Raw genomic sequence first — 14,051 nt, 5'->3', positions numbered from 1 at the left:
CTTGGCCGCTGGACCTGCTCGACCAGCGGGCACACGGCAGCCTCTGTCCCGGTCTGTGCAGGTGACCGGAGAGAGAGCACCTCACGACATGATTGGGCGTCCTGCGTAAAATGGCTGCAAGTGTCGGTCGAGAAAAGAGAGGGAGAGAGAGGGAGGGAGAGAGAGAGAGAGAGAGAGAGAGGGAGGGACTAGGGAGGGAGGGAGAGAAAGAGAGAGAGAGGGAGGGAGAGAGGCGAGAGAGAGTTCTGATTTCAGCACCTCCCTCGCGCTGGACAGCGGCAGTGAACGGCGCGTGGTAATTTATCGCACTTTATCGGCGGGTGCGCGCGCTGTGCAGCTGGAGCAGCTGTTTTTCTCTCCCCTCGTCGACCTTCTGGCTCATGCAGCATTATGTCACAAGTGTGACACAGGACATTTTCCACTGTCACTTGTTTCCACTTTGTTTTCCTGTGTGCTCACTCACACACACACACACACACACACACACACACACACACACACACACACACACACACACACACACACGCACACGCACACGCACACGCACACGCACACGCACACACACACACACACACACACACACACACACACACACACACACACACACACACACACACACACACACACACACACACACACACACACACAATAAAAAACAATATATTAATAAGAACAACCCTCAGAATGTTTTACACATGTGGGCAGGTTGCATTCATGTCAGGATGTGAGGGATCATCCCCATTTGAATCACGCCAACAGGTTGTTTAATAACCCAGATGGACAACTAGGCTACATACTGTATTGTGCAGTAACAGCATGAATAAGAAATTATACAAAAAATATTATAATAATCCAAATAGGCTACCTACTGAAATTGCATAGGCTACATTTAAAATACGTTAAAACAAGATTAGACTATTACAACATAGGAAAACTAGATTATGAATAGTGTTTCTCAAACTTTTTCATGTCAAGGACCCCTAACTGACAGAAATTAGACTACGGTCCCCCATCTGATAAGACTTTTTGCTTTGAGATGTTTTATTAGGCTACAGAAAGTGTAGCTATGAAACTCATGACCAAACACGCATTCTGTCATTGTGTCACTTATGGGGTATTATAGTGAGACATTATTCCCTTTTTGCTGGGAACCCATGGAACCCCCTCAAGGACCCCTGGGGGTCACCGAACTCCACTGCAATAGGATATGAATGATGGGATAACCCTGTTATCATGAAGAACTATAATAATCAATATAGTAAATTAATTGTAATTACATTTAACCTATATGAAAAAGCTATATCACAGCATACACTGGATTAGACTATTTCAATAATGAGAGACTAGTAGAAAGTATAACAAGCTTTAATGATACAACAAATTAATTTTGGCGTATGACTCCATGATATGATGATGCTCTCCTGAAATGATGAGAGGGCGTTGTCAGTGAAGAATAGGATAGGAAATCCCCCATAGGGAATTCTTCAATCAGGAGTCATGACGATGGTGGTGGTCAGGGGAGGAGGTGGGGCGAAAACAACTGCTTCAGCTATGATGATCAGCAACTGAGAATGACACATGGCACATACACAGCACATAGCAACAGAGTGAAACATGGACCCTGATATACTACGCTGATTAGGTGATTGGGATCAGATGGAGAGGAATACCTTGGCTGATTGGTTATTGCCACATGTGTGGTAAACTGTGAGGTTGAGGAGAGGTGAGGAGACAGCATCAGAGAAAGGGGGCGAGCCTAACAATGCATGCACTGTGATATGATGAGAACTGGGGCGTTGGCTGTTAAGTAGTCTTCATTATTGAAAATAGTCCAAGACATCATTATATGAACACCATTATATAAATGCCATACAGTACAATAAGGGAATTGTGTATTCACTATTACGTTTATAAGTCTGAGTAGCACATGTCTACTGTGAGGACTAGAAATGCCATAAACTACAATGAAGTCACCAGAAAACTCATTATTACCACAGGAATATTACAGTGATTTTTCACTGGGGGATGTGCCAATGTAGGGAAACATTTAATTACTGTGTGAAATAGGCTACTGCAATCAGTGTTCTGGCACCCACACAAACATAATTTATAAATAAATGCACATTATGCAAGATCTCATAGTGTTCATAACGTCTCTACCATGACTAATGATAGTTCAACCCTAAAAAACCCCGTAATATGCATTTTTATGTGCACAAAAACATAATTTCATATTGATGGCAGTTGGATTAAGCTTTAGAATCACCAGAATCTACACTTTTTCATTACTTTCTTTTATTGTAACTCAATACTCCATGCAATGCCGACCTATTCGTCTCCTCTTGTGCCACCATCTTGGATACAAAGTCAACAAACATGCCAGAGAAAACATTCACCCCAACATTTTTTGAAAAATCCACACACGTGACTCCAGCGAAACCAAGTTTTTATTTTCTTTATTTCTGCTGTCGTCATCCTGTTGGAGCATTTGTCATCGTCGGTACGTCTCAAACATTGTATGCACACATCTACATGGTCTTTAAATACACTTACACAGGCAAAGAGGCCAGGAGAGGAAGAGAAAGCACAGAAAACCACTGGAGGGGTAACCAACATCAGGGGGGAGGGAGGTCAGAGGTCAGAGGGGGTTCACAATGGTGACCAGCGAAAATGCTATAACAGTTTTTTTTATTTTTTATTAATCCTAACAGGTGCATGTTGAGAATAACTTCCATTATTTGTCTGTTTTCATCAGTTCTGCTTTCTTTTCCTATAAAGTTACATGGTCAAAACAGCCACACTGGATCAATGTCACATTGGGCTGGGTAGCTGCTCTTTTAATGGAATGTTTTCATATAAAGCTTGTGACTTTCCACTTATAGTTACACAAATGACGGTCGGCCCTTTGCTCATTCAAGGCTACTGTACAATCCAGTCTATGCAAGGCGAGGGGAGGGAGACGGGGGGGGGGGGGGGGGTCGGGAGCTTTAGTGAATGGGTTTGACCATGGTTGTGACCTAGCGTGGTACACCCATGGGAATGCACCCTAGCCATTTACACTCACACTAAAGATGCTTTTCAGCTACAGTATATGTTTGAGATAGCTCCGCATAGATCTAATTTATTTATTTAATTCTTTATTTATTTGCCATGCCAGCATAACAGCATTGTTGCATTAAAATCACAGACCTAATGTAAAAACAATGCCAGAGTCAATGGAGGAGAAGAGCAGCCCATTGGTTCGTGGAGAAAAAAAAGAACATGATAATAAAAAGATCATCTATTGGAAAGCTAGCGTTTTTAGCGTTTGACTTGACATAACTGCAACGGTTAATCCACATGGAAGTGCTAAGCCAGTGCAGCCACAGTGAACTGTAACAATTTCCACTACAGTGACATATACATAGAAAACAGAACAAGAGAACACAATTTGTCCAACAATTCAGCACGTAGTATCAGGAAATCGTAGGATTAAAACCAACCGACAAACAAACAAAAAGAAATCATGTTGTTCGACTAGAAAATATCACATTTTAGCAGACATGCTCTTAATGTCATCAGCCATTCTTTTACAAGTAGTTACACACCATGTTTCTGTAGGTTAACTCTTTCACACACACAAGTATCTTTAAGACTAGTGTCTAGGATCTAGTAGCTATATCTTGCACCCAGTACCATACAATTTGTGTATCCTGGAACGTGGGAGATGCAGTGATGGTTTCCACACTAGAATGAATCACCGCACAGTCGGAGAACATAAAACATCGCCTTCTTAGACAAACACTTCTCCTCGTCTCTTCAGCTCGTCTAGTGAAAGCAAAGAAAGTCCCAAAGTTGAGTTGAACGAAACACGAGTGGAAAAACACAAATAAAACAACAAGACTTGAGCGTTTTCCCTTTTTAGAGCTTCAATGGATAGGAAAGAGAAATCGTAGAATTCAGTCTTTAAAAACCCTCTAGCGGACATGTGGCTTAAATAGCATATTTTTTAGTTTCTTTATTTTTTTTTCTAGAGAAGGGTTGTTGATGGACAAGACAGTCTATCAACTACAACTGTAGAAACTGGGGGGGTCATGGAGAGACAGAGATGGAGGGGGTGCAGAGAGGGACTTTGGGGAGTATCTCGGATGCTTGGTGCATGTGGAAAGGAGTGATGGGTGTGGGGGTTTTTGGGGCTGGGGGCAGGGCGCTCATAAGCCCTGCTTGGCCAGGGCGGCGGTGACGTCCTGTGCCAGCGTGGAGAGCTGGGGCGACTCCAGGACGTTGATGCTGCCGGTGGAGGACAGGCAGTGGGGGGAGGTGCCGCCCGTCTCTCCCCCGGGGGAGTGAGTGATGATGATTTCGGCGCCGTGGTCCACCCGGGCCTTGGCCGTCTCCCGGAACATCAGCTTGTGGCTCTCAATCTGGCAGAGGGCGAGAGAGAGGTGAGAGTTGGGCACAGAAATCGAAGAGTAATAAAACCGATATTATTCCGCAACACAAATCAATGGCTGAAATCACTGAGAAATTACAGAGAGATGTGAACAGGATTAGTATTATCAGGGAAACTTTTTTTTGCCAAAATACGGTAATTCATGCCAAAAAAAAAAACTTTACAAATTACAGACCTGGATGATTCGCATGGGATTAAAACCACTGATGAACTCCGTAATTAATTACAAATCATGTCAGGTCCACAGGTTTTATTTGTCCCGTGTGAAAAATGGCTAAAGACAGCAGGTAAATTGTACACAATTGCCTATATCAGTGTATGTGTGTTTATTTTTTACCATGATGTTCCCCCCTCCGGGCATGTGGGTGGCGTTGTCCATGGAGCCAACCTTGGCACTGGCCTTGTCTTTGAAGTCCAGCTTCACATTCTCAATACGCACTTGGCCGCCCCCTGGGAACAGGACAGCAAGGAGGGAACAAAAGCATCAAGACAATTGGACATCAGGGCAAACTGTGGCAGTCTGCACAGTGTACTGACCCAAAACCAAACAGCAGCATGAGTTAGACATTTAACTTGTATCCATCAACTATACTTTAGCTATAATACATAAATAAAAATGTCTGCCAGTAGGTGAAAAAATACTGTAAACTCTGCCTCATTCATGAATTAATTTGACAGAGGCCAACCCGGAAGTTAGCATCGCGCTGGGGTCCCTCGTCTGGAGGTCAATGTGATTTTTGTATGGGTTTTTGGTTAGACGCCTGTCATAAGGTCTGTGGTTAACAAAGTTTTATGAAATTGAGAGCTTCACACAACTTTTATGATTTTTGATGTGTAAATGCGATCGTCAAAAATTGTGATTGCCAGAAAATGCTTAAAAAAAGAAGAAAAAAAGTGGTGTTCATTTGTGAAGATGATCCTGTTCAAAACAAAGGTCTCAGTTTCATAAACCTTTGTTAACCACAGAGCTATGCCACAGACCTTATTTCAGGCATCTAGGCACCAGAAGCTCCACTCAATAGCTGAAAAACTGAGTTTGCGACAGCTCACCAAACACGGACTGTGCCATGCCATATTGTTCTTCTTCCCACGGGGGCCCCCTGGTGGTTAGGGGGGCCATTTGCAGTCACCTATGTAATGCCTATGAGCAAAAACGGCCCTGTGGAGGACATTGGTGAAACAGATATACCTGGTCTGTGGTGAATGTTGGACATGGAGCCACATTTGGCGGTGACATGGCTGAGGTCGACCTTCCTTCCTTCCTGGATTTGAACCTGTGGACAGACAAAAGCACAGATTACATGTGTTTAGTATGAGAAAAAAAGGACTGAAAGTTAATTTAGGAACAGTGCACACGCACGCCTCCCCCAGCCCCCCCCCCCCCCCCCCCCCCCCCCCAAACCCTGTTGGCGGCCCTGACATGAGGTAAACAAGAAAGGCTGTGATTAGTAGGTGGTCACTGATTTTTACCAAGGGAATAGGTATAGAAATAGGAGAGTGATGATTCGGCTATAAAATGACACAACATGGATCTGTGGATAAAGGGAAATTAAGTCAATCAATGTACGTCCAAACAACACAGACACAGATGTTGGCTCCCTGGGGAGAGGTTAACGTGAAAAGCAAGCACTAGAAACACAAGACGGGACCCACATAAAACACACACTGAACACAGACGCTGAGTGACACCACAAGGAGCAGGTGTTGCAATTAAACTTTATTGTCCACGGACAATAACGGAGACGCGCTGGATTACGAATTAGTGAGACACACACTAAACACGGCGTTAAGAGGTATTGTGAGTCGTGACAGCGCTGCTTGCGGTAAAAGGGTGTTTGTGTTAAGAATTTATACTATGCGGATGTGCTGTGTGTTGTGCCTCAGCAAAATAAGACAAGAAAAGACATTATATTCTTAAAGAAAAAGAAAAAAAACAATAATGTGACAGGGACTGCTGTTTTAGGTAACAAGAGGCCAAGGTAATTTTATATTTTTTTACAGATTATGAAAGTGCAGATTGTAAGCTTTCAAATGATGTGTCATACATTGAATTCTGAAAATAGTTGAAGAAGACATGCTCATTTGAATGTCCGTACTCCTAAAAGCAACATTCAGAGAAAATCGCCCTGAAAGTTGGTGAGCAAGATTGAGAGCGAGATTAACTTGTAAGTAGGGGTATCACGATACACTCAGTTCACGATACGATACGATACACGATATTCAGTTCACGATATGATATGATATTTTAACAATATTCTTTTGCGGTCGATTTGTAAGTTGAGGGGGCATCCTCCACGCTACTGTAATTTGAGTAATTTCACCATTTTCATCCTCCGTGTCTGTAACGTCCCTCGTCTATTCAAACAAAGCAATGAAAAGGAGAGCGAGCATGCAATCAGATACAGATCAGTGCCACCATGTTCAGCTTCTTTTTCTCACGATATGAGATTTCATCTCAACGATACATATTGTCACGTTTTGATATCGCGATATATTGTGGGACGATATATTGTGACATCCCTACTTGTAAGTATTTACGTGTAGTGATCATAAAACTGTTTGTTATTGAGTGCGTTCTTCAACATATTGTGTAATATGAAAAAAATTAGACTAACTTTTTTCTTCTTAAAAACAAAAAACTTTTATCTTGATTTGTGCGATTTCACAGTTGCCTACTTGTTACCCCCTTTCACACAGACCGTGTCACGTATTCCTTCCGAGGCACAAAACACAATAGACAAATATTACAATTCACAGACACATTCATTCATGCCTAAATGCATAATTTCTGAGTGCAACAGAATGAGAGAACATGGACAAAGGCATGTACAGTACCTATGTGGTTGAGTGTGCATGTGTGCAGGTGCATGGGAGTGTGTGTGTGTGTGTGTGTGTGTGTGTGTGTGTGTGTGTGTGTGTGTGTGTGTGTGTGTGTGTGTGTGTGTTCCAAAACGTGTTTATGTGTGTGCGTGGGTTTGCCGAGTCACTCACATTTCCCCCGCCTGGATTGTGCTGGAGTTTGGCCAGGGAGCCACATTTGGCCTGAACGTGGCTGTAGTCCAGCTTAACACTTGGAATGAAGACCTGGGGATGACAAGGTAGCTTTTGACACAAACACAGCCACACACAGGGGTCTTAACCAAAGAGAGGAGGGGGGGCCTTAAAATGGACAAAATAATCAAAATCTTAAATCCACGCCCCTTCTATCTGTCAGCGCTCAGGTTAACACTGTAACCACGTGAATTTTAGCCGATGTAGACCAGAGAATTGAAGCCTTTTATTCCAAGAATTTTCTTGAATTTGTGTGCAGGACTAATGGCGTATATGAATATATAGAGCGCTGTAGTCCGTGAAGTCCTGAACCTGGTCCTGTTTAGAATAGAGTAATTAAAGTACAGCATATTTGAGAAGTATTATTCCAAAATGAGGGATCCATTATTAGTTACCCAGACAGATGGGAACAAATAAAAATAGAATGAGATAGGGCTAATGTTACAGACATAGAGCCCCAGCTGAAAGAAAGAGGGGATTAAGAGAGAAAGAGAACAAAAAGAAAGAGAGAAAGCCGTACATACATTGCCTCCTTTGGGCGAGTGCTTCAGATTATCCGTGGAGCTACACTTTGACTGAACATGACTGAACTCCAGCTTCTCGTTTAAAATTTGAATCTAAAACAAAATAATGAAAATAATATGTGCCTCTTTTAGATTAGTCAAGTGTGCGATGCCTTATCAATGTGTCTTCACATGCATTAACGTGTCTTTAGGCTTACATTATCTTTGTGCTGCTGTGCAAAAGTCAGAATAGGGATCTGCGAGTGTCAATCAAGTCTCTAGTTTTATGCATGCAGATTGTAGTTTTAGGTCTGCAAATATTTCTCAGAGGCAGAGCTGCTGCTGTGGAGGCAGAAATAATCCCGTTGGTTGAGTTAAACCTCAGTTGGCGGAGCCAAAGAAACAGTTTTTCAGGCTACTGATCCCAATGAAAAAGACAAGAGGGAAGAGGTTCTACCTGAAAAAATATTAAGTTATCTAGGTTAGCTGTTAGCTTAGCTGGCCTTCCAAATACAAATTAGCCTGGAGCTAGCTTGGTAAGATAGTTAGCCATCTGCTCACCTTCCAAGATCATGACTCATGAATGAATGAAAAAAGCCATTGCATCTGTATGTTTTATTATTTTGACATTTGTATGTTTGATTCATATTTTGGCGAGAGTTCCTTCTTTGTTTGCCAGTTAGCTACTTATCTGCTCCAAAAAACTGCAGTCGTTTGGTTCCGCCCATTGAGGTTTAAATTAATCAATGCGATTATTTTGTGCCTCCACAGCAGCTCTACCTATGAGAAATATTTATCTAAAATACTTATATATAAATATATCATGTATGTATTTATATTGTATACCTAGTGCACCTTTGTGTCATTTTATAAACACCAAAAACAATAAACAATGCCCTGTCCACTGTGCAAAGAGCCGAAGTGAACACAGAGAAAGGGGGGAAGAAAAGAGAAAAAGCACACAAGAGCCTTGACACCCAGCCTCCATCGCCACTACATTGACCTGACCTGGATTCTCCTGTCTACTACTCCTCCTCTTAACTGCACACGCATGGACACACACACGCACGCACACACGCACGCGGACGGACGCACACACACACACACACACACACACACACACACACACACACACGCGCGCGCGCGCGCGCGCGCACGCACGCACGCACGCACACACACACACACACACACACACACACACACACACACACACACACACACACACACACACACACACACACACACACACACACACACACACACACACCCCTTTTAAATGCTTTTTGCAACAACTCATATACGGCCAAAATGGAGGTACAGTATTATTAAACAACGCAAGCTTAGTTATGCCGGGCCTGAACTACTGCTGCCACTACTGCTGCCACTACTGCTCAACACTTACGCATGCCTGTTTCAATAATGGGGGGTCAGTCAGTTGTTGGTTCTTGGTCAGTTCTTGCAAAAAGATTGCAATAGCCTTAAGTGTCTAAACCAGTGTATTAACCTAGGAAAAGTATTGAGGATATTAGTCGTGAGGCCGCACTCCAAATTTGGGCCACCTGTATCTGGGGGGATTAATAATCATCATTGTCATTTATCACTGCTATTGTACTATACATGCACTTTTTCTCATGTAGATGAGAAGAGCCCTAGAGCTAGAAGATATGTGATAGCATTGCAGTGGTGGTAGTGAAATGTGTGGGGCAGGGCATGCTCTATTATTTAGCTAGGGTGCCCAAGCCAGCGACACCCGGGGTCAGCTGGCCCTGCCTCTGTCCTGAGCCTCAGCCTGCCCTCTCTCAGCTGGCCCTGCCTCTGTCCTGAGCCTCAGCCTGCCCTCTCTCAGCTGGCCCTGCCTCTGTCCTGAGCCTCAGCCTGCCCTCTCTCAGCTGGCCCTGCCTCTGTCCTGAGCCTCAGCCTGCCCTCTCTCAGCTGGCCCTGCCTCTGTCCTGAGCCTCAGCCTGCCCTCTCTCAGCTGGCCCTGCCTCTGTCCTGAGCCTCAGCCTGCCCTCTCTCAGCTGGCCCTGCCTCTGTCCTGAGCCTCAGCCTGCCCTCTCTCTACCCTCCAGCCTTGACCATGACCAGGGTTTTCCTGCATAGAGAATTCGGAGGCGGCCACCTCCGTCAAATTTCGTGCCACCTCCCATTCTTGACAAAACTCTGACAGGTATCTTCACGGAAAACACTATTTTCTAACAAGCCATACACGGATTTCTGTCATAATTGTGGCATTACGCCAATGTGTTGACAATTTAATGTTAAATATTCTTTAATAAAGTTATTTGTTTAAAAAAAGCAGCCTTCTGAGAATACACCGATTTCCACCGAGTCAAATCGGTGGACAATCCATTGTCAATCTACTTTTTTTAACGTTAGTTTTTATTATACAAGATAGACAGACACAATAATCCTTGGCAGGAAAGCAAGGCAGTATGGATAACAACATTTTGGAGAATCAAGTAGAGAAAGAAAAAAATGATTCAATGAAAGGCATTATAGGACAAGGTATTGTCCCAGTGTAGGTGGCTGTGGTTGCATCCAGTTCAATGTTATTTTTCTTGCGGTCATTAGTAGTACAGTACATGCATGCAACAAGTACATTTGGTCAGCAGTGTCAACATGTCGTCAGGAGCCAGATCCAGCAACAACAAAAAGGCTTGACCTGAGCGGTAACTTCATTCCCAGAAGTGTATCTATCTTGACATTTAGCCCCTTCCAGAAGGAAAGCATCTCTGGGCAGTCCCAAAATATGTATGTGTGGTCAAATTATATCGGCCGTCTATCGCTAATATCTCCCCCCACTAAAATCGCTATCGGTCTCAGAAATCCCATGTCGGTTGGGCATACATATCATTTTGAGTCAGGAAAAACCCTGATGACCTTTCCTCGACATTGATCTTGTTGCGCAGCACGGCGGTCCGGAGGATCATGGCTTTGGCTCGTCTCTGGAACTCCTTGCCCATGTGGAGTGATTTCTCAAAGGTGGTGCTCCTCTGGTCCACGTGCCTCGCATACAGGATCTTGCTGTGGGAGTCGATGCGTGCGTTGATGAGACCCTCGAGTATGAGCTGAGTGAGCTCGTCTTCTAGAGACGCTACAGTGGTGTTGAAAGCCTGAGCCATATTAGTCATGTCGGCCGACATGTACGGGCTGAAATACTGTATGAGGGCCCTATTCCTGATCTGTGTGTACAGTGTTTTGACGTGGGAGGCCAGGTACACGTCCAGCAGCACGTTGCCCTTCAAATCCTCCAGCAGGTTGAGACAAGCAGCGTAGTTTGACTTGTCAAACTTCAAGATGATGTTGCAGATCTGAGGTTCCACCTCTAAAAACAACTTAAAGGAGTTGCTGGAGATGACGTTGCGTTGGAGCTCGTGTCTGTCAAATGTGGCCAGTGCACACAGGCCTCCATACACTGCTACATTGCTGGGAGACAGGAGCTCTGGACAGTCACAGTGCTCAAAGGAAGCCAGCAGAAAACACTTGGCAGCTGCTTTGTAATTTTGAGAGGCCAACTCTGCCAAGCCCGCAGCACATTTTAATTTGGTGAAGACTGTTTGGTTTTGACCGTCTCCCTCTCCCCTTTGCTCTGCTGTCTCTGGCGTGGATTCTGCCTTGCTGACGTGGCTTATGACATGGTACCAGTTCTGGAGGTAAACACTAACATTGATGATGTTAAGACATATGTTAATGACATGCTTGGGGCTGGTGCAGTAGTCTCTGGCTCTGGAGTAGCACTTGAGTGCGTTGCTGAGGTCACCGCAGTCCAGATAATGGTCCCCCAAGTCGTCGTGGCCTCTCCTAATGCTCTCTTTAATGGAGCTTCCCTTGTAGTTGTTCAGGTCAGTGTCCAGTGTCTCCAGTTTGAGCAGGGCCTTTTTCCTGGTGGATTCGGCCCAGGCTGAGTCCAGGGGAGGGGGAGCTACACTCACTTCCCGCATGGCCTCGGTGAGTTTGTGGTGGATCTCTTCATACAAGTCAACATTGAAGGTCCTCTGGACGAAGGTGAGGGCCATCTTGAGGGCTTTGACCCGGAGCTGAGGGCAGTGATCTGCTACAAACTGGAGCCTCTTAATGCGCATCAGTCCCCTGTAGCTGGTGCCATACTGTTCCATGTCCAGTGTTGGGTTCTCCACTACATAGTTGGCGTCTAGTGCAATCTGCTGGTTGTCCTGGGGCTCTTCATCAATCTGCATGTGCTCCACAGCCCCCTGAAAGTTAAAGACCTGTACAGGCAAACGCATCTTCTTGTTTTACAACTTAAGGTGGACAGTCTGTGAGTGTACAGGAGCCTCTACTGGTCTGCTCGTCAGCAGGGAAGGATTTATGACATCACTGATGATGTCACAATGTACATATGTGACATCATTAGTGATGTCACAATGTCTATGCATGAGTGACATGTTGACAGACCTTTTGACATCTTATCACTGTTGACATCATTTATGACATCAGTGATGATGTCATTGTCATGACTGTTAAAGGTCATTGCTCAAGTGTCATCACTGATGATATCACAACTGGCTCGAGTGACATCATTGATGACATCATCACTGATGACATCACTCACTGATGACATCACTCGCTGATGATGTCACAATTGCTCAAGTGACATCACTGCTGCCTTCAAGTGGGCTTGTGTTTACGCCCAGTGTTGGGCAAGTTACTTTAAATTAGTAACTTAGTTACAGTTACTAGTTACTGCTCTGAAAAGTAACTTAGTTACTTTAAGTTACTCGTTACTTTCCGGGTAACTAGTTACTAGGAAAGTAACTTTTGAGTAACTTTTTTTTAAACTCTCAATTCTCTTATTAATGCACACACATTATTTTGGGGTTGCTGTAGCACAGTGTGGGACAAGACAACTGTCAAATTTGATCATTGTACCCATTATCACTACGATGAAAAGTAGTGGAACAAGAAAACACAACATTTAGGCATTGAGGCATATTTATTGTTGCCTTCAAAAAGTAGCCAGTACACTTTTGGCAGTGTATAATTAACAACTGTATCATTCAGTAGTAGTCTATAATATCCTGGCTGAACAACATAAACACTGTGGTTACCCTTTGTAACAGCGGAGTGACACTCAGCAGCAGAGCCCAGCGCTGCAGGGACAGAGCAGAGCCCCAAAGCAGCCGCTCGTTGCGGCTGCCTTTAAAAGCAGTTCATCTCCAAAAGGAGCAGCAGACTTGCAGGCATTTTTTTTTTCTCCATTTCATGACCAAACAACGCGAGGGGAATCTGTGAGTGAGAGACGAGTGCTTGCCTGGTGCAGGGCACTGGTGACAGACAGCCTGGGAGAGGAGCGAGGAGGAGAGGGCTCCATGCTGCTGACTCGCCGAGCTGCCCGAGCGGTGTGAAGTGAACACCGCTACCGTACACAACATAGCTTGTGCAAAATGACCCGTTTCACTATCAGAATTTGGTCCAGTAACATTAGAAAGTATAGAAGTGCCGCACGATTACTTCCTCATCAGACCGCCGTCAGACTCCAGGCATTTTCCTCTCTACCCTCGCTGCTGTAGGTCCCGCACAGAATCGTTTTACCTGGAAATACTCACAGCGATTAAGGGGCTCACGCGCAAATGTCAGTGCAGTTCGACTTAATAAAAAGTTAAGTAACGAGTAGCAAGCCTGTTGAAACCGCAATAATTGTAAGTACGTTACGTTACTGATGAAGTAATTCGTTACAGTACTCGTTACCGCAAAAAGTAACTTAGTTACTGTAACGCGTTACTTAATAACGCGTTAGTCCCAACACTGTCTATGCCACAGAGGCTAACAATTTAGCTACCACTAGCTAGCAAGCGGCTAACTACGTTAATGCAGGAAATGCAAAGGCATAATGACAGAGGAAACAGAATGAGACTGTTGAGAATATCCTGACATATTATTATAAAATTAATACAGCTAAAATGTTAATATATTTCCTTTCCATCAACGTCCAAAACGTCCCAAGACACATCACAAGTCGTGAGCTTCGAAGCTTTCAGAAAAATTCCACATAGCAAGTTGTGAATACCACATGAGGGAGCTGTTTAAAGTGGATTTATGTCATTTTA

At 44.1% G+C, this 14,051-nt stretch overlaps 1 protein-coding gene and 1 pseudogene across 2 annotated transcripts in view; both read right to left on the bottom strand.

Moving 5' to 3' along the window:
* Positions 1-4,190: 4,190 nt before the first annotated feature.
* LOC310773200 (uncharacterized protein) overlaps positions 4,191-14,051 on the bottom strand; it is a gene marked incomplete at both ends in the record, with an annotated part of 36,356 nt that continues 26,495 nt past the window's right edge. The window contains 5 exons of the mRNA XM_083633098.1: positions 4,191-4,403; positions 4,770-4,882; positions 5,622-5,706; positions 7,424-7,516; positions 8,008-8,100. Of these exons, the coding sequence (XP_083489224.1) occupies positions 4,191-4,403; positions 4,770-4,882; positions 5,622-5,706; positions 7,424-7,516; positions 8,008-8,100 (597 nt within the window). The remainder of the gene's footprint in view (positions 4,404-4,769; positions 4,883-5,621; positions 5,707-7,423; positions 7,517-8,007; positions 8,101-14,051) is intronic.
* Positions 10,806-12,230, bottom strand: LOC310774219 (COP9 signalosome complex subunit 1 pseudogene; annotated as a pseudogene). The gene has a single exon. The product of its transcript is annotated as a COP9 signalosome complex subunit 1 pseudogene (transcript).

Source organism: Poromitra crassiceps (genome assembly GCF_964638095.1).
Source record: "Poromitra crassiceps genome assembly, chromosome: 3".
NCBI classification, from domain to species: Eukaryota; Metazoa; Chordata; class Actinopteri; order Beryciformes; family Melamphaidae; genus Poromitra; species Poromitra crassiceps.
The sequence above is the reverse complement of the archived record's forward strand: the minus strand, read 5'-3'. Positions and strand labels throughout refer to the sequence as shown.